This window comes from Berghia stephanieae, chromosome 4, assembly GCF_034508935.2.
Source record: "Berghia stephanieae isolate SIO BIC M18660-M18661 chromosome 4, UCSD_Bste_1.3, whole genome shotgun sequence".
Taxonomy (NCBI): domain Eukaryota; kingdom Metazoa; phylum Mollusca; class Gastropoda; order Nudibranchia; family Aeolidiidae; genus Berghia; species Berghia stephanieae.
In genome coordinates, this window is record NC_088363.1 from 27,854,350 (window position 1) to 27,880,987 (window position 26,638).

The 26,638-nt window shown below is 34.8% G+C and overlaps 1 protein-coding gene across 8 annotated transcripts in view; it reads left to right on the plus strand.

The window, feature by feature from the left end:
- The window catches only part of LOC144970356 (echinoderm microtubule-associated protein-like CG42247), a 137,215-nt gene that overhangs the window by 105,831 nt on the left and 4,746 nt on the right, over positions 1-26,638 (plus strand). For 4 of the 8 annotated variants that reach the window (XM_078909907.1, XM_078909910.1, XM_078909909.1 and 1 more), the window contains 16 exons: positions 6,231-6,380; positions 7,348-7,423; positions 7,808-7,960; positions 8,823-8,892; positions 9,906-10,037; positions 10,354-10,449; positions 12,124-12,144; positions 14,385-14,534; positions 18,503-18,661; positions 19,238-19,351; positions 20,576-20,713; positions 21,426-21,557; positions 22,576-22,732; positions 23,193-23,296; positions 24,364-24,451; positions 25,644-25,739. In XM_078909907.1, coding sequence (XP_078766033.1) covers positions 6,231-6,380; positions 7,348-7,423; positions 7,808-7,960; positions 8,823-8,892; positions 9,906-10,037; positions 10,354-10,449; positions 12,124-12,144; positions 14,385-14,534; positions 18,503-18,661; positions 19,238-19,351; positions 20,576-20,713; positions 21,426-21,557; positions 22,576-22,732; positions 23,193-23,296; positions 24,364-24,451; positions 25,644-25,739 — 1,836 coding nt within the window. The remainder of the gene's footprint in view (positions 1-6,230; positions 6,381-7,347; positions 7,424-7,807; positions 7,961-8,822; positions 8,893-9,905; positions 10,038-10,353; positions 10,450-12,123; positions 12,145-14,384; positions 14,535-18,502; positions 18,662-19,237; positions 19,352-20,575; positions 20,714-21,425; positions 21,558-22,575; positions 22,733-23,192; positions 23,297-24,363; positions 24,452-25,643; positions 25,740-26,638) is intronic. The other 4 variants (XM_078909908.1, XM_078909912.1, XM_078909911.1 and 1 more) reach the window with 1 other exon arrangement.

The following is a 26,638-nucleotide window of genomic DNA, read 5'->3' on the forward strand; positions in this document are numbered from 1 at the left end:
CCTCGCGGAATAAAACACATAACATATACCCTGTGCAACATTTCTGAAGCCTATCTTCCAAACTTGAAACAAATTTAATACAATAAGATATGTATAATAAAATCTATGACAGTTGGCTGTTGTTATTTCACTTTCTTATCTCTATATTTGTGTCAGTGACGTTTTCCCCTAGTAACAAAGATGGTATTATAAATATAATTTGTTCATGAGCAGCCCATATCATTCCACTGTTTTGTTAAAAAATCAATGGAGAAAGGTAAGAGTTACCAAAATTTAAATGTCTCATATTGGCTATATTGCCTTAATTGCTTTCGAGTTAGCAATGTGTTTAATGTTGGTTAATATTTCATTCCATCAAGCGTTATACTACAGCCCAATGGCAAAGCCCTTTTTCATTTTGGCCAAAAATAAATACTTTTACTTCAAACACTTGTCGATTGAAATGATCCTCAACATATCAAAAGGCCTCAAGAGGTCTCAAAATTGAGATCTGATGACAGTATAAGCTAAAAAATATTGGAACTGACGCAATGCTTTATCTGACTTCTGTCGATTAACAATCAGACTACTATGCATATACGTGGGGTGTTTAGTACGATCTTTACCTGGTATTGACGGAAAGAAATTACCACGGTGGAATATGGTTTGGTGACATTCATTTTTTAATAGAGTCACTCGCTACAAGGACACATTTTTGTCATACGGTGATGATCTTCAAAATTCCTACAGAATAAAATGATTGACATCGTCCAAGAAAAATTTGTCAATTTTTACTTAACTTTTTATTGTCAAATAAGACCAACTGGTTCACCGCTGTATCTCAATCAGGTTGATTCCTAGAAAATGACCTGAATATAACAATTAACGATCTGCAGTCGAAACATTTCCCCACAAAAAGACAGATGATTGTGAAGAGCAAAAATACATACAAAAAAAAAAAAAACAAACAGGCGTGTTTTTACACTTACTGAAAAAGAAATGGAAAAACGTTCTTACAGCATCAACAAATGTTAGACAAAGCAGATAAAAGTTTACAAGAAAAAAACCAAACATTTATCAATCATTGTAATCATGTTGCCAGTTATTAAAGCTGATGTTTTAATTCTGTGTGTTCAATCATCACATTGTATCCAGCAGAAGAAAGTCTAAACGATACGATTTAGATACGTTTTAACTGTCTAATGAATACCTATGTTGTCATGTCGAAATACGAGTAAGTTACACAACTGCTGAATGCCTCGTGCATCATCATCGATATCATCCATCTAATCATCATCGATCATCATCATCATCATCATCATCATCATCATCATCATCATCATCATCATCATCATCATCATCATCATCATCATCATCATCATCATCATCATCATCATCATCACTGTACTCATCATACGTGTATGGAGGTTGACATTGTCAACACGATGACTACTCAATAGCACTGGCTTCTTGCGTTGCCCGGCTTTAAAAAAAATGTTGGAACATTTCACAGTAGTAAGCTGCATTAAAACTGTTCCGACCAGTTAAAGCATTGCATTGCTACTTGGGAGCTCCTGGGTTCGAGTCCCACTTTAGTCCCTTTGTTTTGTTAGTCCATGGCAGGGTTTTAATTAAGCCCCACTTTGCTCACTTGAACATGGGCGTAAAAAAAGGAAATCTGCATTACCATTTTAACAGAAATTCTACCACAATCAGGTTTGGCATGTTCCTAATATAGACATTAAAGAGGATTGGCGCCAGGACAGATCCCTGAGGAGACCATTCTTACTTTCCAAACTTTACTCGTGATGTCTCCTAGGGCGACGTGGAATTGTCTTTCCCCTAGTATGGATGAGAGCAACTTCAAGTGTGTGTGCACCTTAGAATCTTTGCAAATTTCAGAATAAGCCCATAGCACCAGACCGTATCCTTATTAGATATAGACATCTGAGGTTCAGAAAAATGTATGAAGGCAAACAAAAGTGTAATTAAAAGGAGCATCAAAATAATTGTATTTTAATCGTGATAATCTACCATGATTGTTGTACTGTCAGAAGAAGATGAGAAATGAAGCAGATAATGAGGACATATCCATCTTTGGTTTTGTTAGTTTAAAATATGATTATGCGGAATGTTTCTTTGCATTGTCCTTAAATAAATAGCAAAAACATAAGCTACAATCTGAATGACGAAAATTTTTACCTATTTTGTTGGTTTTTTAAAAAAATCGTATGTAGCCCTACATATTAAGCTGAATATAAATATTTTAATGCATTTTGATTTCAATGAATTGACTGTTCATGTTTTTTCCAAGACTAGGATGTAAGACTTTTCTTTGTTGTTACTTCAACGTTATCTTAGGTATAGTGGTAGAATTGTTTTGGTTTGAAGATTAATATTGCTCCAACTTTTGACAGGTCCTACTGCAGTTTAGTAATTCAATATTAATCAATATAACATGAGACTTGATCGTTGAAATGACGTTTATAAAATTGTTTTTCCAAGAGGATCGACGTCCAAAAAATCGCGTGACATCAGGAAAGTACTGAAGAGAAAAATTGATTTATTGATTAATTCATACGTCCTTGAATCAAACGATATTATCCGGAAATACAATAATACCTCTTTTAAAAGATATCAGTCACAAGAAGACAAGCAACATCACATCACATAACATTAACATACCAAAGGTAACCGTTGGCACGTGCAGCTGACTTGGGGGAGGGAGAATTATGCAATCTATTGATTTTAGTTACCAAAGTGAGAGATCAGAATACGGCATCGGCAGACATGTTAGATTAACATAGGAAGATAGTGAACAAAAGACAGAGCACTATTAATTATGGACATTATTCCAGTTTGCTTATTTCCAACCTGTTTTCATAGGAAACAGCTCAGGAGAATACTAAACCAAAATAAGTAACTTATCGCTGTACATAAAATGCGAAGAAACACCGCTATCATTTCAAATTTTGGAAAAAAGATAAAGACTATTTGGAAATATTTGAAGGAGAGACATAAATATTCCAGCAAATAAGGCGATAACGCTATTCTTTACACCAAGCGGATATAACAAACACAAAGGCAGACCTACAACAAGCGTATACACTACGATAAATAAAGACGGCAAGCAACTCGATGACACACACAAGAACTGAGAGGCAAAAAGGATTTAGAATACCTGAGATCCTTCGCAGCAGACCGTCATCAGTGAAAAGAATTCACTCAAGATATCGGAGAAGCTGCCAAAGCGTTTCTGTCTGAAGATTAGGGAAGTGATCGGCAATAAGTCAAGTAAGTCAAAATGAGGAGTCCGGACTATACCAAATAAACAAGAATAATATTAGATATACCACTGAGTTGTTACAATTTTATACCAGGCCTAATCTTTAAAAAGGGAGTATAAAAAGTTTCAAAGATATAACCAACTGAACCCACATGGAGCCTGGTAGCTCACTTGGTACAGTACTGGGTCCCGAAATTGTTAATTACTACAGAATCGGGGATCAACACCATTACCAGCTTAATGGACCATAATTAAGACCTGATATTTCACAAATTATTGAAGATTCTAAAAATCAGTTACATATCTCTCGATAGTACCGAAGGTTTTCCGTGGAAAGTAACGAGAGATAAAGAGAATACAGGAAGTAAACAGAAAAAATACCACGGCGTTTTAGAGTCAAACCCGGAATTCAACCGGGACGTTTCCTTCTGCCGACTTTGGGAAACAGGCTGGCGAGCTAGCTTCTTCGGATACAAGATGGGGGAAAAGAGTGGTGTTTAGCAATAAATGTTCCATATACATGTAATAACCAGCTAATTGTCGTTTTATGGAAAACACGTATTTAAAAATTGGCCAGAAATATCGTCCTTCAAATATTGATGGATTTAAATGACTCTCATCTCGGCAAAACTCTCAAAAATGGGTCTTTGAGAGGAAGGAGAACTAGCAAAACCAAATTCCGCGAGATTAGATGAAGCTATCACGTGAGATTTAATTTATCTGAGACAGAACATATGGTGAAATGGATATATTTGAAAATAGACAAATAAAACAAATACAAAACAAGCAGGATGCCGTTCAACTAAGAAGAAAAAAGTTTTAAAACACAAAACAAGAAAAACACGGACGAAGAAGAGAGGTGAATGGGGAGGAGGATGGTATGCAGGAGAAAGAAGATAGGAGGTGGAGGAGTGGGATGAGGAGTAGAGGAGGACGATGAGGGTAATGAAGAAGAAGAAGAAGAAGAAGAAGAAGAAGAAGAAGAAGAAGAAGAAGAAGAAGAAGAAGAAGAAGAAGGAAAAGAGAAGAGAAGATAGAGATAGAGTAGAGCAGTATCATCATAATAATAATAATATAAAATTACTAATTATATATTATTTAATTATTATATTATTATTATTATTATTATTATTATTATTATTTATTATTATTATTATTATTATTATTATTATTATTATTATATTATATTATTATTATTATTATTATTATTATTATATTATTATTATTATTATTATTATTATTATTATTATTATTATTATTATTATTGTTATTATTAACTATTATTATGAGGAGGATGAGGATGAGGAGGATAATGGATAGAGGAGGAGGGGGAGAAGGAGGAGGTTAGAACGAGGCAGCATTTTCCCCCGATGGGTTTTTTGTTTATAGAGATGCATACTTGGATGTATCGAGTGAAGCCAACGGACCACTAATTATTTTGTTTTTCAGTCGAAGATAAAGAAGTCCAGCAGAATGAGCATAATGACTATATTAGGGTTGGTGATGAGCAATTTTCGTGCCGTTTTTTGTTTATTTTTTATATCATCGATTTGTCCTTGGGTTAGAGTTTTTACTCACTCTTTACTTGGATGAACACAGACTAGAAATTTAAGAATACTGTTAAATTACCCGAAAAATTGTATACGATTTGTAATAAATGAAGAGAACATTTAGATTTATATTTTATAGCCTACTGGAAAATCTCTGAATCACTCATAAATTTAAATACAAATGTACGGATAACTCCAAACCTAAAAAAAATGACTAACCCAACCCCCACCTGCCTCACAAAACAACATATGCTTAATAGCTTGTATCAAAGGCCTCTAGATATCTTCTAAAGAGATCATGATTAATACATAAAAACATCGTGAAATACCTCTGTGGAATAGTGGTGGCATGTCTGACCGGAAATCAGATGGTCTAAGTTTCGATCCCCAGTCGAGGCAGAATAATTGTTTTGGGATGGTTTTTTTCTTGTATTTGTCTGGCACCGTTTCAAACGTAAATCTTCAGGTATTGATTTTACACAATTACTTGCTTCCTAGTTTATCTCTTTGATATTTTTCTAATGTGAATGGGGCATGTTCCAGGGTTTTCGGCATCTCGTGTTCAATATTTGCTTATAGATAGTTCGAAGTTGACGTCACTCAAGCCTTTGTTATTGTTTTTTGCCATCCACGTTTATGAGTAATTCTCACTAAACTGTATCAACCAGACTATAACCGATCATGGTTACACAAAGTTTTGTTTGTTGGCCCGTTATACTTCCGGATGGCAATGTTGTGAACTTCTTATCCAAGTGCATATTATCTATATGATGCCAAAAGGGTTCACAGTATCCTTGTGAAAAATATTAGCATGAAATCATCCTATCCATCAGGTAGCCTTTGTGGTATAATGGTAACACATCTGGCGGTTTGAGGTTCAATCCCCAGTCGAGACAGGCCAATTTTTATTGGGAGGGGGTGGTTGAGGGGGGCGATCTTGTATTTGTCTTTCTGCTTTGCCACTGTTTCATACATTTCTTTTCAGATTTCTATCAGCCACGGTCTCAAGTGGAGACATTGTTGCTGTTTGGCCAACAACACAATGTTCGTGACTTTGTGAATAAACAGGAAATTTTTTCTTGGTTTTAGCAGTTTAAATGTGCTGCAGATACGTTTAAATCATAACATTTTATGGGAGCAAATAGCTCAATTGATTAGTGTTCTTGAACCACAAACAAGAAAACTACTGACTCCTATGTCCACTCAACAGTAACTGGTTATCTGGATCAAATAGATCTAGCTGACAATACTTTGCCAAGATTGACGTCCTGTCCATAGGGTGGAAATCAATTGCATCTGTCAATTAAAGGTTAAAGAAATCGGATACCTTCGGGCTGTGGACACTATGGCTCTGAAGGATTACCATTATTTATTTTTTACAAATTGTTCATACATTATATATTTTAATCATTCAGATGTTTCACAAGACGAAGGGGGAGGAGGAGGATCTCCCACACGTTCCTCTGCTATGACAGGATATACCGATTTCCAAAGACAAGCCAGACCGGATCCCAGACGACGTAAATTGGATTCAATTCGGGTAGACATCAACGGAAAGACACGGGGTAAGGAACTTATGAGTGGAAGAAATGTTTGATTTTAACTCTCTTTACTAGCCATTTTCCCAGTTTTCCCCAAAACTTCACATCCACCTAACCCAACAAATATAATTTTCTAAATAAAACAAGTACATTCTATACATAATATTGATCAGCAGAATAAGCTGTACAACCCAGTCTTAAGTTTCTTTAGCTATAATATAAAAAAATCTTGAAATTTTGCTATGTATAAAAGAAATCAGAATGGCAAAATTGTTGGTCGCATCGTAATGAATGTGACGATTTTCCTATGATTGATAAGGAGAGGGTTGAGGTCTACTATTTCCCATAATAAGCCATCGTATGACTACTAACAAAAAGCAAAACAAACAAAAAAAAACCACGAACTAAACAACGACAACAACAACAACAACAACAACAACATTAACAAAGAAACCTCGGTTTACATAATCTATATGTGACTTGCCACCTCAATAAGGTATTATGTTGTGCTGAGCCAGAATTTCAAGATTAAATTTCTAAATCATAACATTTAAAAAATATATCATTAATATTGCTTTCTTTAACTACAAATTACTAAATTTTCGTGATACTGATCTTTATGGCTTGACATTCAATTTTGGAAACTGGATCATCCTAAAACAACACCAGCCTAAGGGCTTTGATACATGAATAATACATCGTAGACCGTCTAGTATGAATACATTTTTTCATAGTCTACTCTTATGAAACAAAGAATAAATGGGGTTTTCCCATGATATATGATATAATAAAATCGGAATTTTCCCAAAATGTATAATGGGTATTACAACTCTTAGCATAGCATTTTGTGTCTAAAATAAAGATCTGGAAAAGTATGTATGGAACTATTTAATACACACTTTTTCAGTTCTTTATCTTACACCACTGCCTGCTCCATAATTTGTTTCTTGATAGTGACTAAAATCCTGATGTAATTTATTCATCTTTGCAGAGTTTTTTCCACCCACTGTGTTTGATGAGGAAGACGATGGGATGAAACCAGGAAAGAAACTCAAACTGGAGTGGGTGTATCCTTTATATAAAAATATGATATTTTATTTTATCCACGATGTTATTTCCACGCTTTAAGCACTGTTCAACGTTCATTTCTCCTGGTAAATATTTCTATATATTATGATACATGCATTTCTGTCTCAAGCCGTTAGTTCCTCAACTGTTGATTGATGAAAATGTTTGTATTCCAAGCGTTTGAATCCATTTTGTTCATTATTCTTACAGACAGTTTAATAATTCTTAGTCGACTAATTTAAATTGTAATAGAATTGATGATTCGCCCATAACTAAGCAATAACCAAACATAATATAAGATAATAGTAAAAAAGGCATCCATGTGAATAGGCATAGCAACAAGGGGTCACGGAGGAACCATCAATTCCTTAACATTTGACCAGCTATGGGTTCCGTGGTCGTGACGTCAAACAAAATCTTGTGGTGCTGCCATCTAGCGGGGAGTTGGTGTATTTCGTCGCTGCTGTTGTCGTTCTTTATGACAAGAAGTTTGCTACACAGAAGCATTACCTCGGTCACAACGAAGAGGTCACTTGGTAAGAAAATAGGAAGGGATGGTCCGTTTTAAGTTGTTTCGAATAATAATAGTAGTAGTAGTAGTGGTAGTAGTAGTAGTAGTAGTAGTAGTAGTAGTAGTAGTAGTAGTAGTAGTAGTAGTAGTAGTAGTAGTAGTAGTAGTAGTAGTAGTAGTAGTAGTAGTGTATTTGTTTTGTTTTGTTTTTGTTTTGTGGTGGTAGTAGTGCTGAAGAAGAAAAAGAGGAAAGAGGAGGTAGGTGGAGAAGTGGAGGAGATTGAGGATAAACAAGGAGAGGAGGATGAGGAAAGGAGGAGGAAGGGAGGAGGAAAAAAATCGTAATCGTTCAGAGCCATTAGGCTAATGGAGCCGGAGTTTATCCCGGTTTTTATAGCGTGAATCGAACAATAGCAATTGTTTGCTATCCTTTGGATAGGTCGTTTGTCTATCGCAAAGAACTTTCCGCCAAATCTAACAGACTCAGCTATCCATTCATTGCTGAGTGGAGACGTGGGGGGGGGGGTCAGAAAAATTATCAACTGCACCCGGGATCGATCTTGATCCCTTTGCGTGTGAAGCGAGTGCTCTACCAAATGAGCTATCGGGACCCCGATAAATACAAATATATATTTTGTATAACAGTACGTAGACTGGAAGGCCGTAAGTCAAGGTTCTCTTGGCTACGTGATTAGATTTTGAGAAAAAGATGAATAACAATAGAATTGCACCAACTTGACTCGGCCCGTGGAAAGTCTCGATCAATCAATAATTCAATCAAATCAGACTAACTCGGTCTATGCAATGACCGTCCTTTAATGCCTTTATCGCTTCGCAGTTGGATAAAATTCTCTTTAATGTCCATTCTCTACCTACCATCTATACAGTTTGACTATTCACCCGAATGGACGTTTTCTTGCCAGTGGACAGTTATCAGGGAAGTCGCCTGAGAGCGGGGTGAGTACTTAACGACCCATAAATGACCTTGTATACTGAGATAGAAAAACAAGCACAATTTAAAGGTTTTAAGCTTGTTTTGATGTCATTATTATTATTATTATTATTATTATTATTATTATTATTATTATTATTATTATTATTATTATTATTATTATTATTATTATTATATTATTATTATTATTATTATTATTATTATATTATTATTATTTATTATTATTATTATTATTATTATTATTATTATTATTATATTATTATTATTATTATTATTATATTATTATTATTATTATTATTATTATATTATTATATTATTATTATATTATTATTATTATTATTATTATATATTATTATTATTATTATTTATTATTATTATTATTATATTATTATTATTATTACTTATTATTATTATTATTATTATTATTATTATTATTATTATTATTATTATTATACATTTTTATTATTATTATTATTTTATTATATATTATTATTATTATTATTATTATTATTATTATTATTATTATTATTATTATTATTATTATTATTATTATTATTTTATCTACTCGAGCTTCAAGCAGTAACATTATCATTATCTTTAGATTTTTTAACCCTCTCCTCACCAGTCATTTTCAGGATTTTCCCCAAAACTTCAAGCCTAACTAACACAAAAATAGTATTTTTATCACTCTGACACAATAGCAGTAAGTGGTTGCGATAAATAATTTATTTAGCAAGATATACTCTACAACACACTGTTCATTTTCATTAAATTATATGATGTACAAAAGAAATTTGAAAAAGAAAAATGGTTGTATCGTAACGAATGTGACCATTTTCCTATAGTTGGTAAAGAGAGGGTTAAAGCACATAATTTAATCAATTACGTGTAATTTATTTGATTCTTTTTTATTTACAGTAACATGACTGTGTTGATTGGAAATTCTATTATTTGATGTGTGATCTGAATTGGAATACAGCTTAAAAATAAAATTTGAATATTGAATCTGATTTTCCAGGCTCATATCCGAATTTGGGATGGCATGTCACTGAGTACTTATGCAGTCATTGGGCTCGGTGTCTTCTCTCAGGGAATAGCCTGCATCAACTTCTCTGAGCGGGAATCCAGTGGAAATTTGGAAGATCGGATGGTAAGCGATGTTGCTTCTTGTAAACCATTCTCTTAAAGGAACATTGTATATAGCTTATAGATTAACTTGACGTTGTCTTTTCAATAGGATTTTACTCTTCCGCTGTTTATCTTTTTCTTTTGAGTTGCCTCGAAGGACACAGAGCATCTAGTTGAACATTACTATTTTATTAAAAATCAAATGCTAAACGTTAGCCACCTAAACAAACCAGTATTATAAATATGAGTTGATTGACTGATTGATCGGTTAATGATAGATTGGTTGGTTGGTTGCATGTTTGCTTGGTTGAGCTATCTTTATTTTCCGATATCACCAGATAACTGGAGACCTCTTGATGGCCATAGACGACAGTGATAGACACGTCTTGTCGGTTTGGGAGTGGCAGACAGAGAAGCTTGTGTCCAAAACAACGGTAAGTCAAAATAAACAAAATAAATAAAAAATAAAAAATAAAATTCCCTTTATTCATCCCATAGGGGAAATTTATCTCTAGGATATTTTCCAAGGGAAGACTGGAATAACCCAGACGTCAGCCGCAGCGCAGCGCCGCAAATTGAGCTAAGGCAAGGTGACTTGCTGAAGGCTACACAGCGCAGCGGCGGGTGATCGAACTCGGTACCTTTCGGGTACGAAGAGAAGACCGCACCGCTGAGCCACACTGCCCCACACGCTGAGCCACACACCCCACAAATCTCAATGTTACTTTTTTTCTCACAACATTGCCATCTAGAAATAGAACGGACCAACACACAAAATTATGTATAAACTTAAACGTTTATAGTCTGGCTAATACAGTTTACTAAGAATTACTCATAAACATGGATGGCAAACATCAACAACAAAGACCTGAGTGATCTATAATGATCTCATTGTTTATAATATCCGTGAAAAACATCGTCCAATACAAGATGCCTGTCGGGCATGCTTTGGTCATCAAAGTGTGCCAATGTTTTGATTGATTTTTACAATTAACAAAGTAGTTACTTTAAACCCGTCAACACTTGCTAAGAGGTCGTTTTGATCAGTATAAAAAGTGAAAACATATTCAAGCTTACAATACGATGTCAACTATGTCACGGTTGGGATTTTTGTAATCTAATGATGCAAAGTCGTAGAAAAACAATCTGACAAAAATCAAACGACTTGGACTCGTCTTCCGTACAACTAATATGCTTTTCTTGGCTCGAGTTACTCATCTTCATGAGTGCACAGAGATCGTACACGGGTTGTATGCATCTGTGGTTTAATTGTGAATGTCGTTATGATCATAGAAATGATCAAAACTGATCCAAAGCAGCACAGAAAAAAGAAGATAATTTTGCTCTAATCTTGTTTAATAAATTGACGATTTTGATAGAGGATTAAAAGGGTTGCATTGTCCCCTCAGAGAAGATTTAAAGACCAGAAAATATTTATGGATCTTTATTATTAAATTAATGCCTTTATTTAATCGTGTTTTTTTAACGATGCCATAATGATGTGGAGTTCACTCCAATTTAAAGATGGACAGAATAGACCAGTAAAAACTCTGAATCTGAAACCTTTAGACATAGTATGAACTGACAGATAGAATGACGTTGACGTCACTGTAAATAAATGGCTGTTCTTAGCAACCACATAGTAATGTGTTGTTTGCAACTATATTTATTATTTTGCCAGTCAAAACGGGTCAGCTTTTGATATGATTGCAAAATATACTGTCTTTACTGTATAATATGATTTAAGTGAATTTGGAACTAGTGTTCTATTCTAATAGCTCTGGCTGTGAAACAATTTAGCCTGCAATGCTTTCATCTAAGCTAATAGTGATTTACATAACAGGAATCCAATTAACGTGATTAAGTCTACGTTATATAATGAAAGTAACAGAGTTAATGAGACCCAAAGTAGCCACTAATTGTAGCGAGCGGCGCTGTGTCTTTTTTTTTAGTCTCATTGATTACTCATGGCATTTAACATAATCTTGCGCTATTCAGGATAATGAGTATTTTGTATAATTATTGTTATACGTTTGAGTATTAAGTCCATGCACATTATATACTAACCCCCCCCCCCCCTTCCCTTAACCCCCCGATCCCCATTGCAGCTGGTTCCTTTCATAATGAAGGTAACTGAAAATCACATGCTCTGATCACATGCACAAATGGCACCGCTTGTCACACACTATTCTTTTGTTACCACAGAATATATTTATAGAAGATTGAATTTAATGATAAACACTCACGTTTATTGTATCCGTTTATTGTATTTGTAGAATGTCAAATTAGCGACAATATTATGTGTCAATAATGTAATGAAATAAAAACATATGTGCAATGTTTTCATAAAGAGAAGTGTGCCCGAAATGACCACATTTTGTGTTTTCTTGTATTCCATGTCACGTTTATATAACAATCCAAATTCAATATAATTTACAACTTTTTAAAAAAATTAACTTTACTCATCCTTAATGGGAAATTGTTCTTTAGAGTGTACTCCAAGGGATTGAGCTTTTTAATAAAATTGAGCTTTTACAGCGCAATATCCACTAAATGTGCTCAACGCGCTTTACAAGGGGTCCCTGACCAACAGCAATACGTAACATGTAGAACGAGTCATGACGCCTATTTTTTCTAATAGAGCAACGCTGTCAACGGCCAGGCACTCATTTAACACCTGAGTACGGTGAGAGAATGTGAGTAAAGAGCCTTTTCCAAGGAGCCTTTTCACCCAGGACCCTCCGATCCGAAAGCGAGTGTCATACCATAAGAACACATAGCCGCCCAAGAGATAACAGGATTAATTCATTTTCACAAACCGTAGTGCAGCGCTGCAAAGTGAGCTAAGGCAAGGTGACCAGCGCGATGGTGATTCAACTCTGTACCTTTTGAGTACGATACAAAGACCATACACCATCTGAACGCTGCCCTTGATGGACAATTAAAAAAAAGGAGTCTCGAAAAACGAAGTGACAAATTTGTGAGCAGTGATGTAAGTTGAAAATCTGAAAAGATATGTATGGGACAGTGACATACAAAGCAGAAAGAAATGCAAGAAAAAAAAATCAGCCTGTCTCGATTGAGTTTCGAATCTCGGGTTCCCTGACGATATTGTTTGCATTTTCCCTACTGCTTTATCTGACATTGTTTTATAGATACTGTTTCAGATTGTCAAAAACCATGCAATGCCTTGACATTATTCATATTTTGTTGTAGGAAAACAATAACATTAAGATTAAACAAAAGACCATAAGGTTTAATGATCTCAGGCTAAATCTTATAGTGATATTATCTAGATGTTTCATTCATGTTTTTTTTTCTAATCACCGACTATTTACAATTCACCCACCATAAAGCATTGTCATTGTTGGAAAATGTTATAGTGCAATGTCTCTGATCTACTGAAATAATTGGTTAGTATATGTAGGCATATATTAACAGTTATATATATATATAAATATATATATATATATATATATATATATATATATATATTATGTTTTACGCCCATCCGCCGCGGCATCGAGAGATGTGATCGGCTAGGCATTCCATGAAGGAACGTAGATAATCCACCAAACAATTGTCTGATGTCAACATGAATCACACACCCAACATTATATAATATATAGCTGTATAAATATATGCCCACATATTTAGCCTTTTATACTAGCCAATGGAACAGAATTATATATATATATATATATATGTGTGTGTGTGTGTATTTAAGTGTGATGTATGTATGTATGTTTGTGTTTGTGTTTATCTCTGTGTATATATTGTAAATTGTTTGACCAATTTCAAATAACATTGAACACCCTCAACTAATGTTCACTTTTTTTACCCATTATATTATAAACCATTTTGCATAGATCTGTTGATGTTTTGACATGCACAAAAGGCTATTACAATTATGATAACCATCATCATTTAAATCACCAAAACTGTCAACATTACACAATCATCACGACCGGCATCATCATCATCATCATCATCATCATCATCATCATCATCATCATCATCATCATCATCATCATCATCATCATCATCATCATCATCATCATCATCATCATCATCATCATCATCATCATCATCATCATCAGCATCATCATTATCATCATCATCGTCGTCATCATCATCATCATCATCATCATCATCGTCATCATCATCATCATCATTATCATCATGATCATCATCATCATCATCATCATCATCATCATCATTTTCATCATCATCATCATCATCGTCATCATCATCATCATCACCATCATCATAATCACCATCATGATCATGATCATCAGCATCTTAATATTCATCTTTAGCGTCACATCACCACCAACACCATTACCCGTATAATTCATTTCTTCCTCAGACAACGTCAGATCCTGTTGTGTCTGGATGCTTCTATCCCTTTGACGACACAATCATCATCACCTACGGCAAGGAACATATCCATTTCTGGAGAATGTTCTGGGAAAAAGATCGGAAAGTCATGAGGGACAAACTCAGTGGTCATTTTGAGGTGATTTTCAATACTGCTGAACTCAGGGGGAAAAAACACATTTTACAAATGTTAGCCAGAAAACACATCCTTTCAATTATCGATCGATTAAAATGAACCTCATCTTGACAAAAGCTCTCAAACCTGTGACTTTCTTGAAGTTCCAGGATTGAGAGTTTTTGACAAGATGAGGGTCTTTTTAACCAATGAATAGTTTTAATGACGAGTTTTCTGGCCAACTTTCTAAAATGTGACTTTCCCAGTATGACAGAATACATGTTTTATTTTGTTATTATTATAACAAAATATTTTGACCCAGCTCCCTATCACTTGTGAATTATCTGGTATTACGTCGCCGAGGATATGTCCTATTAGAGCATTTGTTTCTCAGCAACGGGACCGAGCTCGATCCCGGGTGCAGTCGAGATGTTTTTCTGTCCACTCAGGAGTGATTGAGTAGCTAGGTCTGATAGATCTGACGGGAAGTACTTTGCGATAGACTAGCGTTCTATCCAAAGGGTAGTAAGTGATTGCTATTGCCCGTTTCACGCTGTAGAAACCGAAACAAATTCCGGTTCCATAGCCCTATGGCTATGAAGGACTACTTAATGTCGCCGAGTGAGCCAGAAGCTAACAAGTGGATTTAAATATTTAGGTATCTCTCCATAGGTGTGCCTATCCATCTTATTAGCTTTGGCTGAAAAATGTTTTTTTTAAATATATATATATATTCATTTTTTCTCTCTCGTCATTTTCTGCGAGTTTTGTCTGAACCTTGACACTAAAGGCAAAGGGCCAAAACGCCGTGTTTAATGTTTAACAGTAAAAAAAGTTAATCTTTCTGGATCTTAAGTGAAGTATTAACGTTTTTACTGGATATTTTTTTGTGTTTGCCGACGAAGAATTTTGACCCCGAAACCTCCCCAGTTTTTTGTTAATTTTGTTTTTGAAGCTTTGATATACATTATTGTTTATGACTTTTTATAATTCATTGTGTCTATCAGCGATGATATAAAACAATATCCAAAAGACGAAGGAATAGGGAACCAAAATGCGATGTCAAAAAGATGGTTCCAGTCTAATTTGAAGTGTAAAACCACTCTTTCTTAGGACTACTGGATATAAACCTTGTGCAATTGATCTTCTGGATTCAGAGTGATGGCATCTTATTTTCTAGTCTAATTATATTGCTAGGCGTCAATAAAGATCGTCAAATCGCGCTTTTTAACGTTCCCTAATCTTAAGAATCTGCTTATACATCCTGCTATTAAATTCGTTATGCTTTATGTTTCAATATTCAACCTATAAATTATTAGTCCTCATTGCTGGTTACATACAAGGAGATTGGAACCGAAAGAGTAGACTCATCTATCCTATTATTGGTGCCACAACAAATGTATGAAGTCATTAATTTCGACTCATTGCCTCAATCTGATATTTTGTCAGTCTGACGTAGATGTCTGGAATTGTCTTTAACCAGTAGTTAACTGTCGTACTCTGGAAATACACGTATTTAAAAATTAGGCCAGAAAACTCGTCCTTCAAATATCGATCGAAGTCCAAATTTGAGAGTATTTGCCAAGGTGAGGCATTTATATATTTGATATATTTGAAATATTTGAAAGACGAGTTTTCTGGCCAAATTTTTAATTTTTTTTTCCAGATTACGGCAGATAACTGGTTAAAATCCCTTTTTAATATATAGTCTACCTCGGCATAATACCAGTTTGTGTAGATGGGTAATATAGTAAACAATTTATGTTTAAAATGTAAAAAGTTGTTTGACATAGTTCGGCGGTATAGTTTAATTTTTATTATTATTAAGATAACAAACGTATTTTTCTACGTTTAAAAAAAAAACAGCGGCAACCAATATTTATTAAGGTAAGGTTTTTAAAAAAATACGATAAATGTATCCCCTCACTCTTGCAGCTAACAAATCATTATAAAGAATATTATAGGTTATTTCACAAACTTGCATGGATAGGAAAGAGAACATTGAAATTTGTGTAAGATTAACCCATAACTAGCGGTGCTAGAATTACTCTAAACTGATCTCTTCCGTTCTTTTCTAAAAGAGAAATAAAGAATGAAAGAAAAAAAATGAGAGAGAGAGAGAGAGAGAGAGAGAGAGAGAGAGAGAGAGAGGGAGAGAGAGAGAGAGGGAGAGAGAGAGAGAGGGAGAGAATAAAAGACAAGCAATGTGATCGAGTGGACAAAGATTTGCAAAATGTGACCCAATGTAAAACATATGCAGAAAATTGAGATTGAAGTGAAAAATGATCAAAATCCTGACATTGCAGATTTTGCATTCACTCTCATAAATGTAAGTAGTCCTTCACAACCCAAGGAGCGAAGTTTTTATCTGCTTCTAAAGGTTTAAACGGACCATAACAATTGCTTGCTACCCTTTGGATAGGACCTTAGTCTATCGCAAAGAAATTTCCGCCAGATCTAGCAAACCAGTTACCAAAGGCTCCTTTATGAACGTTTCTTAAATACAGTCCAACCAAAGTGTTTCAATTCTATTGATCGGTGAAATATTGCATATTAAATAATAAAATAAATGGATATTTTGACTTTTTAATCATTAGTAATATATAAAACATTGAAATAGAGTTTTAATACAACGACACTGCATCATTCTTTACTGATAAATATTCCCTTTAGAAAATATTTTTGCATTCCATTGTAGCAACAGCGGATGATAGAAAGGGTAATTCCTTAGACTGTGTAGAGTAATAAACTTTTGTGATTTTACTGACAATTGTGTGTCTCCCTCTATCAACATTCACCCACCATTTCTCTGCCTCCATCAATCACCACTCAACATTTTTTCTATGTTCACCACAATTACATACACTCACGGTTGTATTGGATTGATAGTAAAATTCTCACTTTGCCTCGAGTCCCGTATTTTCCTAATAGTCAAAGTATGGTGCTCATCTGAGTTTCACATGTAATGAAAGTTTTTGACATAAAATTTTCTGACCACAATGACAATTGGTTTTCTTCTCTCACGATTGCTTGCAAATTCACACCTGAAAAGAATGACATAGGGGTTTAGTTTTGAATGTTTTCAATGTCACTCTCCATAATAAACATGAATAGTCACTTTCACTCGATCCCACGAAATCACCAAAATCACAAAATTTTACATGCTTCAATTAATCCTTTGGATTTTGATTTCGTTGGTTGTTCATTTCACAATCGCATAATTTTACCAAGTGCCTTTGGTGCTGCCTATATTTATTATCTAGTTACGACATTGTTTCAGTATTTCTGGTCTACATAACGTTATTAGATTAAATTTAAGTAATTGATAAGAAATAAACAAAGAATCAGTATGTTCCAAAGAGTAAGAATAAATAGAAGAAAACTTTTCTACGGGGTAGCCAGATTTTGTTATCATTTTAAAGAAACCAGTCCATTCATTCATTTTATTAATCCTGTTTACACAAATTAACCCACATATTACATTAGAGTAAATTGGTGATTATATATTTCAAGCAATAAGAGAATGGGATACAAGCTATGCATTCATATGTACACGTCTATTAGCTGCAAGCAATTACAGGCTTGGTATAACATTGTTGCTATGGACAACATTTTCCGTCCGTTTCCATTACATCGATGATAGCGTAGAAATTTGGGTAATCAGATTTGTGAATAAATAGATACATGTCATTTTTATATCTCATTCCTTCTCATCTAAAGGATTAATTATAACGTTTAAATTAACTTTTTGCAATGGTGGCTTTTAGATCATAATGTGTTAGAAGTGATTGTTCAGATAAATATCGTCCTTATCATTATCATCATCGTTTTCATCATCACCATCATCATCATCGTCAACATCAATTAATGCTATTAATGTTGTTCTTGCTACTGTCGTAGCGATATAGATTTTTACACTCACACTAACTTGTTACGTTTATCGCTTTTCAATCTTAATCCTGACATAATGATATTCTTACCCTCTCAAATAGGAGGATGTCCCTAAATTTGTCACCTCAATCTGCTTCTCCCCTTCTGGTGACGTCATAACGGGTGACTCCCATGGCGCCATATTGATTTGGACACGAGATAACAACAGTGTCTTTGCTGTGAATGACAATTTATCCATACAGACCAAGAGAGCTCACAAGGTACGAGTTAAGTGAATGACCTTATGTGACCAAAAATGAGAAGATAGTCTCTCTCTGTGTCTCTCTGTATGTCTCCTCTCTATTAATCTATCTATCTATCCATCTATCTGTAAATTTGTCTATTTATGCATCTCTATCTATGAATCTATCTATTTCCCTCTCTCTCTCTTTGTCTCTCTCTGTCTCTCTCTGTCTCTCTCTCTCTCTCTACCCTCCCCTCCTCTCTCTCTCTCTCTCTCTCTCTCTCTCTCTCTCTCTCTCTGTATCTCCTCTCTATTAATCTATCTATCTGTCTTTTCATCTGTCTATTTAACAATATATGCAACTCTATGTATGTATGTATGTATGTATGTATGTATGTATGTATGTATGTATGTATGTATGTATGTATTTATGTATGTTTGTATGTATGTATGTATGTATATATGTATGTATGTATGTATGTATGTATGTATGTATGTATGTATTTATCTATCTATCTATCTATCTATCTATCTCCCTCTTAGCTCAACAATGGTATGTTTCATTAAAATTCAATCATCACTCTCCAATCAATCTCCCATTTATTCTGATCAGAAAAGTGTGGCATCGTTGTGCATGCTTGGAGATGGAACTCTTCTATCTGGAGGCGGCAATGAGGTCAAAGCCTGGGATTCTATCAACGACTATTCCTTAGTCAAGGAACGCGTGGTCAGTATAATGATATAATTGATTATTATGGTTTTTATTTGCTCGAATTGGCAATGATTTTTATTGATCACAAAAACAATGTTCTCTCCCCCCCCCCCCCTTCTCTCTCTCTATCTCTCTCTCTCTCTCACTCTATCTATCTATCTATCTATCTATCTATCTATCTATCTATCTATCTATCTATTTATCTATCTATCTATCTATCTATCTATCTATCTATCTATCTATCTATCGATCTATCTATCTATCTATCCATCTACATATCTATATAACTATCTCCTCTTCTTTTTCTATCCTATTCTCACATGACTTTAAGTGCTTAACGTACTTGTTAGCGATTTTTGTCTTTTGTCATAATGATTTAAACCAATTCCAATGCAATGCACCACTGAATAAATTTATTACTTTAAATCATATCGCATTGTTCAAACTTTTAATCATATTTTAATTGTCAATTTTGAAAACAAAAGTATAATCTCTCTTTATGCATCCGCGTGGAGCTTTTTAAAAAAGGTCTATTTAAAAAAAGACCGAGGAGATAACAGAGGCGTCTGACGCAGTGTATTAGCGCCGCGTATTGAGCCATAAAGGCTAAATTATTTGCTCAATGACAAAACAGGATGCCGACAAGTTGGGGGGGGGGGGGGTGAAGGGCGCTGAACCCAGTTTTCAAGGGCGGAAATCCAATAATATACGATTCTTACACTCTTGCTTTTCATAATCCTGCACGAGTTTGGGAGTGCACGTTGTGAACAAAGGTCGAATTTCAAAACGCAAGAATATAAAAAATATTTGATTCTACCCCTCAATCGATTCTGATTTCGTTATCTCTGAATATAAGACATTTTAAAAAAATACTTAAATGATAATTCTTTTAAAAAAACAAAAACAATTTGATTATCTGACATCACAAAGTATTGTTGTAAACATGATATCATTTCGCATTACTATTTATGGAGAGGGTTAGAATCGACTTGCACTTATTTGCAGGTCTGATAACCCAATTTATCATGGATGGGCTCATTATTGTAATGAAAATCTCAATAAAAAATGACGGAAAATAACTTCAAAAGATGTTAATCTAGGCCTATAGTTGCCTTCGGATGCCAGACCTACAATATGTGTAAACGTCGGGTAGAATAATTCCCGACATTACTCAAATTTCGTATATTATAATTAATTATGTAAACTATATCAATGAATATTCCTGCGCCCCAACAACAGCTACCAGACAACGCAGGTCATGTTAGAAGCATCGTTCCAATCACCACAGGAGGTCTGGACGGGTCTATTTATGTATCTACTACAAAGAACAAAGTCCTGGAAGGAAGTCTACAGCTCAAATTAAAATCCGTCATTCAGGTAGGTATATACTTTTATGGATTGATCTTATACCCTTTGTGTTGTGATGGAATTTCTTACAAATCATATTGATTAGTGTTAGAGGTTTTTGTGGAGATCACCACAACGTCATCATCGTCATCATCATCATCATCATCATCATCATCATCGTCGTCATCATAATCACCATAATCATCATAATCTTCATCGACGTCGTCATTGTCATCACCATCATCAGCATCACAATAATCAGCACAATCTTCATCATCATCATCGTCATCATCATCATCATCATCATCATCATCATCATCATCATCATCATCATCATCATCATCGTCGTCGTCGTCGTCGTCACCGTCGTCATCATAAGTCATCGTCATCACCATCATCAGAATCACCATAATCATCACACTCTTCATCATCATTATCATCATCATTTTCGTCATCATCACAAGCACCACAATCATCATCATCATCGTCATCATAATCACCATAATCATCATAATCTTCATTGACGTCGTCAACGTCATTACATCATCAGCATCACCATAATAATCACAATCTTCATCGTCGTCGTCGTCATCATCATCATCATCATCATCATCATCATCATCATCATCATCATCAGCATCATCATCATCATCACCACCAATTTCATCACTATTTATCTATGTAATAGTGTAGCTAATGCACGACTAATTTTCATTCTCTTTTTTTTTCATTATTGTCCTAGGGCCATGTGGAAGAGCTGTGGGCAGTAGAAAGTCACCCGTTAGAACAAACGTTCGTCACTGCTGGTCATGACCAGGCCGTTGTCAAATGGTCAGCCGTCAGCCATGCAGCGGTGTGGAGAGTCGATATCGAGGTTTGTCTTGGGAATTTTATATCGGATAACTGGGTTTGGGTTTTCGCCTTGCGGCTATTTATTGGTCTCGTGGTTTGACACTCGCCTAGCTTCGGACCGGAAGATTCATGGTTCGACTCCCGCTCTGTGCGGTGCTTAGTTGACTCTTTAGAAAAAAGCTCTTTACTCACGTTCTGTCAGCGTGTAAAATGAGTACATGGTCGTTAATAGCGTTGTCTCTGTCGGGGGAAAAAATGTAATATCGCCTAACAGGCGTCATAACTGGTCCTACATATTCAGTGTTGTTGTTGGCTAGGGACCTTTTGTAAAGCGCTTTGAGGGCGTATTGTGGGTATTGCACTATATAAAAGCTCGCGTTTTTATGGGTTGGGTTTTTTTTCGGTATTCAAGATTTAAACATAAACTAGCTTGCACCCAACGCCCTGTTTATAGGCAGCTTATTTACGGAGGATCGTGATCGCCAAAGTCAATCGGCAAGGCACAAAGAGTCATATTCACGGTTCATTAGGTCTTGTTTCAAAGCAGCGTTTCTAACAACGGTGAATTACACGCGCATTGCACATCAGATAATCCCATGATGTTTTTTCTCTTAATTGTCTTTAGTTTGCGTTGTGCACAGAATGTGTGCAGGAAGCAATAAAAAATGGACAAATACGACTTAAAGTATTATGGAATAAATATGCGATATTAAAAGTATGCTAATATAACCCATTTGTTATTGCTTTTAGTCAGCCATTTCTTTGAGTAGTTCTAACTTTATGTTGTCAATCAGACTATAAACGTTCAAGGTTACACACCGTTTTTTTTGTTGGTACTTTTTATTCGGCTGGTGATGTTGTGAGTATTTGGCTAAATGGACAGCATCAATAAGCTGGTGCATGACGTTTTGCATGCAAACAATGGCTCCTCTGTGTCCAAAGAGGCAAAATTTATCTCTGTTATTCGTCATTAACCTTTAGCCTATGTCGTAAATATTTGAAAATCATTGGTACTAAAACCTATCCTTGGCATTTCCCAGAAACCCTGTGTGAGTATCAGCATTGACCCCAAAGGTCGTCTGATTGCTTTGGGTACGACCGGGGGAAAGGTCATCATTCTCAACTCCTACAATGGAATACAACTCACCACTCTTCTGGCTGGACCTAACCAAGTCAACGCTCTCAGTTTCTCTCCAGGTCAGTGGATGTCGCAATCATCATCATCATCATCATCATCATCATCATCATCATCATCATCATCATCATCATCATCATCATCATTATCATCATCATCGTTGTCGTCTCCGTCGTTGTCGCCGTCGTCCCCTCCGCCACCACCACCACCATCACTAACATCATCATCATAATCATCATCATCATCATCATCAACAACCTCATCATCATCATCATCATCAACAACAACAACAACAACAACAACAACAATAAAAACAATAAAATTATGACAATCAACGCCATGAACATCAGCAGCGTCTTTCATTTTGTCCAATAAGACATGATATTGTCTTTAATGATTTAATTATTGTACTTTCAAATTAAATTTTCCCATCTTAAAGAAAACACGAATAAATGTTAGGATAAGAGTTCCTGTCATCTCCCGTATCACATGTTGTGTGTACTAATTATCACTCCAATCCAGATGGCAAACAGCTAGCCGTCGGCACATACGACGGATCCATAATCATCTTCTACACTCAGTCAGAAGGATACAAGTTCTTCAGCTCACAGTCGGCCACACTAAAGGTATATAGTGGAATTAAAACACCTTTTAAACACTTTATTTCCGCAGTTTCACCATGCTTAATGCGCATCAGGATGATATGATTATTCCTCAAGCGGGTTATATATATATACAACAGACTTCTTCATCGTACTGTACAAGTCGCATGTTGGCCCCCTTTCTCATATTATTTCTATAAATATCCGTTACGAACCATAGCCATGAACTTTATCACCACTGAGTCAAATAGACGGGTTGGTGTGCTTCACTTAAAAATTCACACCCAAAAATTTTAAAAAGCATTTTTTAAAACAGCACTAAAATTTTGTTGTTCTCTTTCTCTAAATATTCGGTGAGTGACCACAATCAAATTATTGAATATGATTTTTTTTTTGCGTCAAGAAAATTCTCCAATAGGCCATCTAACAAACCATTTGTCCTTTATCTCCCATATCTCTATTCAATTTGCAAACCATTTTATTCCCATTGATCACTTAAAAGGACGGAGGTGCAGTCTTGGACAGGAAAAGGAAACGTTATGATAAGAGTAAAAAAGAACATCAAGAAACAAACCAGTAATAAAACAATGGAAATTCGTACCCTCATTATTTTTGTTACACCCAGAAGTAGCCTATAGTCTAGTTTATCAATTGTGCTCTGTTTGAAAAGTGTGGGCTTTTTATTGATAATCAAGAGGTGAGATGCGATCATTTTAAAATTTGGTACGTCTTAAAAATTAAATGTGTAGCTTTGCTGTTTAAACTGGATATTTCGGTCCATATAATCTACACGGGGAACAATAAACCGAGCATGTTCAAACCGCTAAAATTCTTTATATAAAATATATATTTCCTTTATTAACTTTTGAGTAGGCTGTACTGATTTATAGGCAAGGGGTATATATATATATATATATATATATATATATATATATATATATATATATATATATATATATATAATATAACTTTATCGATTATTTTCGAATGTTTTACAATCTTTTCCTACACAGGAACTTTGCCAGCTGATTTATTCTATAAATTGTTAGGTACCTACATTAGTCAAACCATATTCTTGTTTCCTTCCTCAGCACAACAACGTTTTCATCATGCACATGGACTGGTCTGCAGACTGCAAGTTCTTGCAGGTGGTCCTTGGCGATTATGATGTCATATACTGTAAGTGTCAGAAGGAATGGGTGTTGTGAGACTGTACTCTATGTATTACCCTCTCATCAACCGTGTGAATGTGGTTCAATATCTTTGGTACTCTTTACGTGGATCAGATCATCTCAGTAAAGTAAACAGAATATATGTTTTCGTCTCTCTAAACATTATTGATGTAAACGCACATCGCCGTTCAATGAGATAAATCATTGCTCTACTAAAATGTAAATTATTACTTACAGCACTTATCCAAACAATTGAAGAAGACCAGTTATTTTTCTTCAAATAATTTGAAATGTCTTGGAATTTTCACTGCCTAAATAAAACCCGACAGCTATCCAGTAAAGAAGGTCAATTCTTATGATGGAAAATGAGTGTGATAATGATATCAATGCAATGTTTTCCTACTCTTCAAAGCCAACACTAATAATATTGGTGAAGAGAACTAGCTAGCTGTTTTGTTGAGTGCTTACACAATTCTTTTTAACCCCTATACTTTTCTGATGTATTATGAAAAAGACACATTAAATAAAAATAAAAACTGGCCAGAAAAATCGTCTTTCAAATTTCGATCGAGTTAAATGACGCTCATCTTGTCAAAATCTCTCAAACTTGAAAACCAAAAGAAGTCCCAGGTATGAGTGTGTTTGAAGAGATGAGGGTCATTTTAATTGATCGATGTTTGAAAGACGAGTTTTCTGGCCACACTCTTTTTAAGTTTTTTTTTTGTTTAGAGTACGTCATTCTTTAACTCGATATTAGTTCATCTGACAAGGCGTTTCAATATTATGTTATGCTGATTAGGCAAAATACGATTCAATAGTCTGATGTCACGCTGCCCGGCATCGGCGGCCATCTTGGTTCTAAACAAAGAAAATCATTACTTTTTATTTTTCATGCTGGATAGAACTTTTCATATGCCTTGTGGTCAGAATGTGTAAAAGTCAAAACATGATCAAATTTATGGTTTTTTCCCCTCTGGATACCCTTTATGCTCGCCGGAGAACTATTTCATACGGGCGTCCGCCATTGTTCCAATAGTTGAGAGCCAGTGTTACTAAGTTACCATGCGTCGTTAGGAAGGAAGTGACGTTACGACTATTGGACACTATTAGTAATGATAATATGAAGTTGTACATGAACATTAATAAATGGTCTTTTGGTTTCATTTATTTTAATAAATGTGAACGTTACCATTTAACAGGGGATCTGAGTATGATGAAGAGAACCAAGTCACCCAGAGCCTTACGAGATGTGACTTGGGCGACGCATAACTGTCCAATAGGATATCCTGTCATCGGTGAGTTAGTAATTGTATAGTAACAAAATTACGCAAAATTAGCAATGACTATGAAAATTTTTGTTTTCTATTTTTGTAGGAAATACTATGAAAAAATTTTTGTTTTCTATTTTTGTAGGAAATACTACTCTTAAATCAAAGCCCTATCTCCACTGAATAAAAATATTTTTGAATTTTGAAAATCCATTAATATGTAACAAAGTTATGCAGTTTCAAAGATGTCATTTATTTGGATGACTCACAGGGTGAAAAAAATACGGAAAATATGGGACGCTTTTTCTGCGTTTTATTCTGGTTTGTGCCTGTATCTCGCTTAATACGTGGAATTAGATATTAAATCTTGGCAATTTTATGGCAAAATTATCAGAAAATATGATGAAGACATCAGAAGAGTTCTAACTTGTATAGTTTTAGAGCTGTATGGCTAGGGTCAACTATAAATTTGTTTTAAAATATACAAAATATTGATCATTTTGAACTTTTCCGAAGTGTAATCTTGTGTCTACAACCCATACAAATGACACGAAAAATGTCTGCTGAATTATTATCAATCAGTCCCGCGAGACCATGGCTTATGTTAGCTCTAGAATTTATTTGAAAGAGAGAGAGAGAGAGAGAGAGAGAGAGAGAGAGAGAGAGAGAGAGAGAGAGAGAGAGAGAGTGTTAATCTACTATCTATCCCTATGACATAACAATGAAACAATACCTTAATTTTTAAAAAAGCGCGCGAGGATTTGTGTCATCCGTCGTCGCAAACAAGGTTGCCAGATGGCCACGTGTGTGGCCAAATATATAATTTTGTTTCTTTTTTTTTTAAATTTTATTCATCTATGTTTGTCTCAGTGACATTTATCCTAGTCTATTCAATTTTCTGTTTGTTAAAATTTAGTTCATTTTAA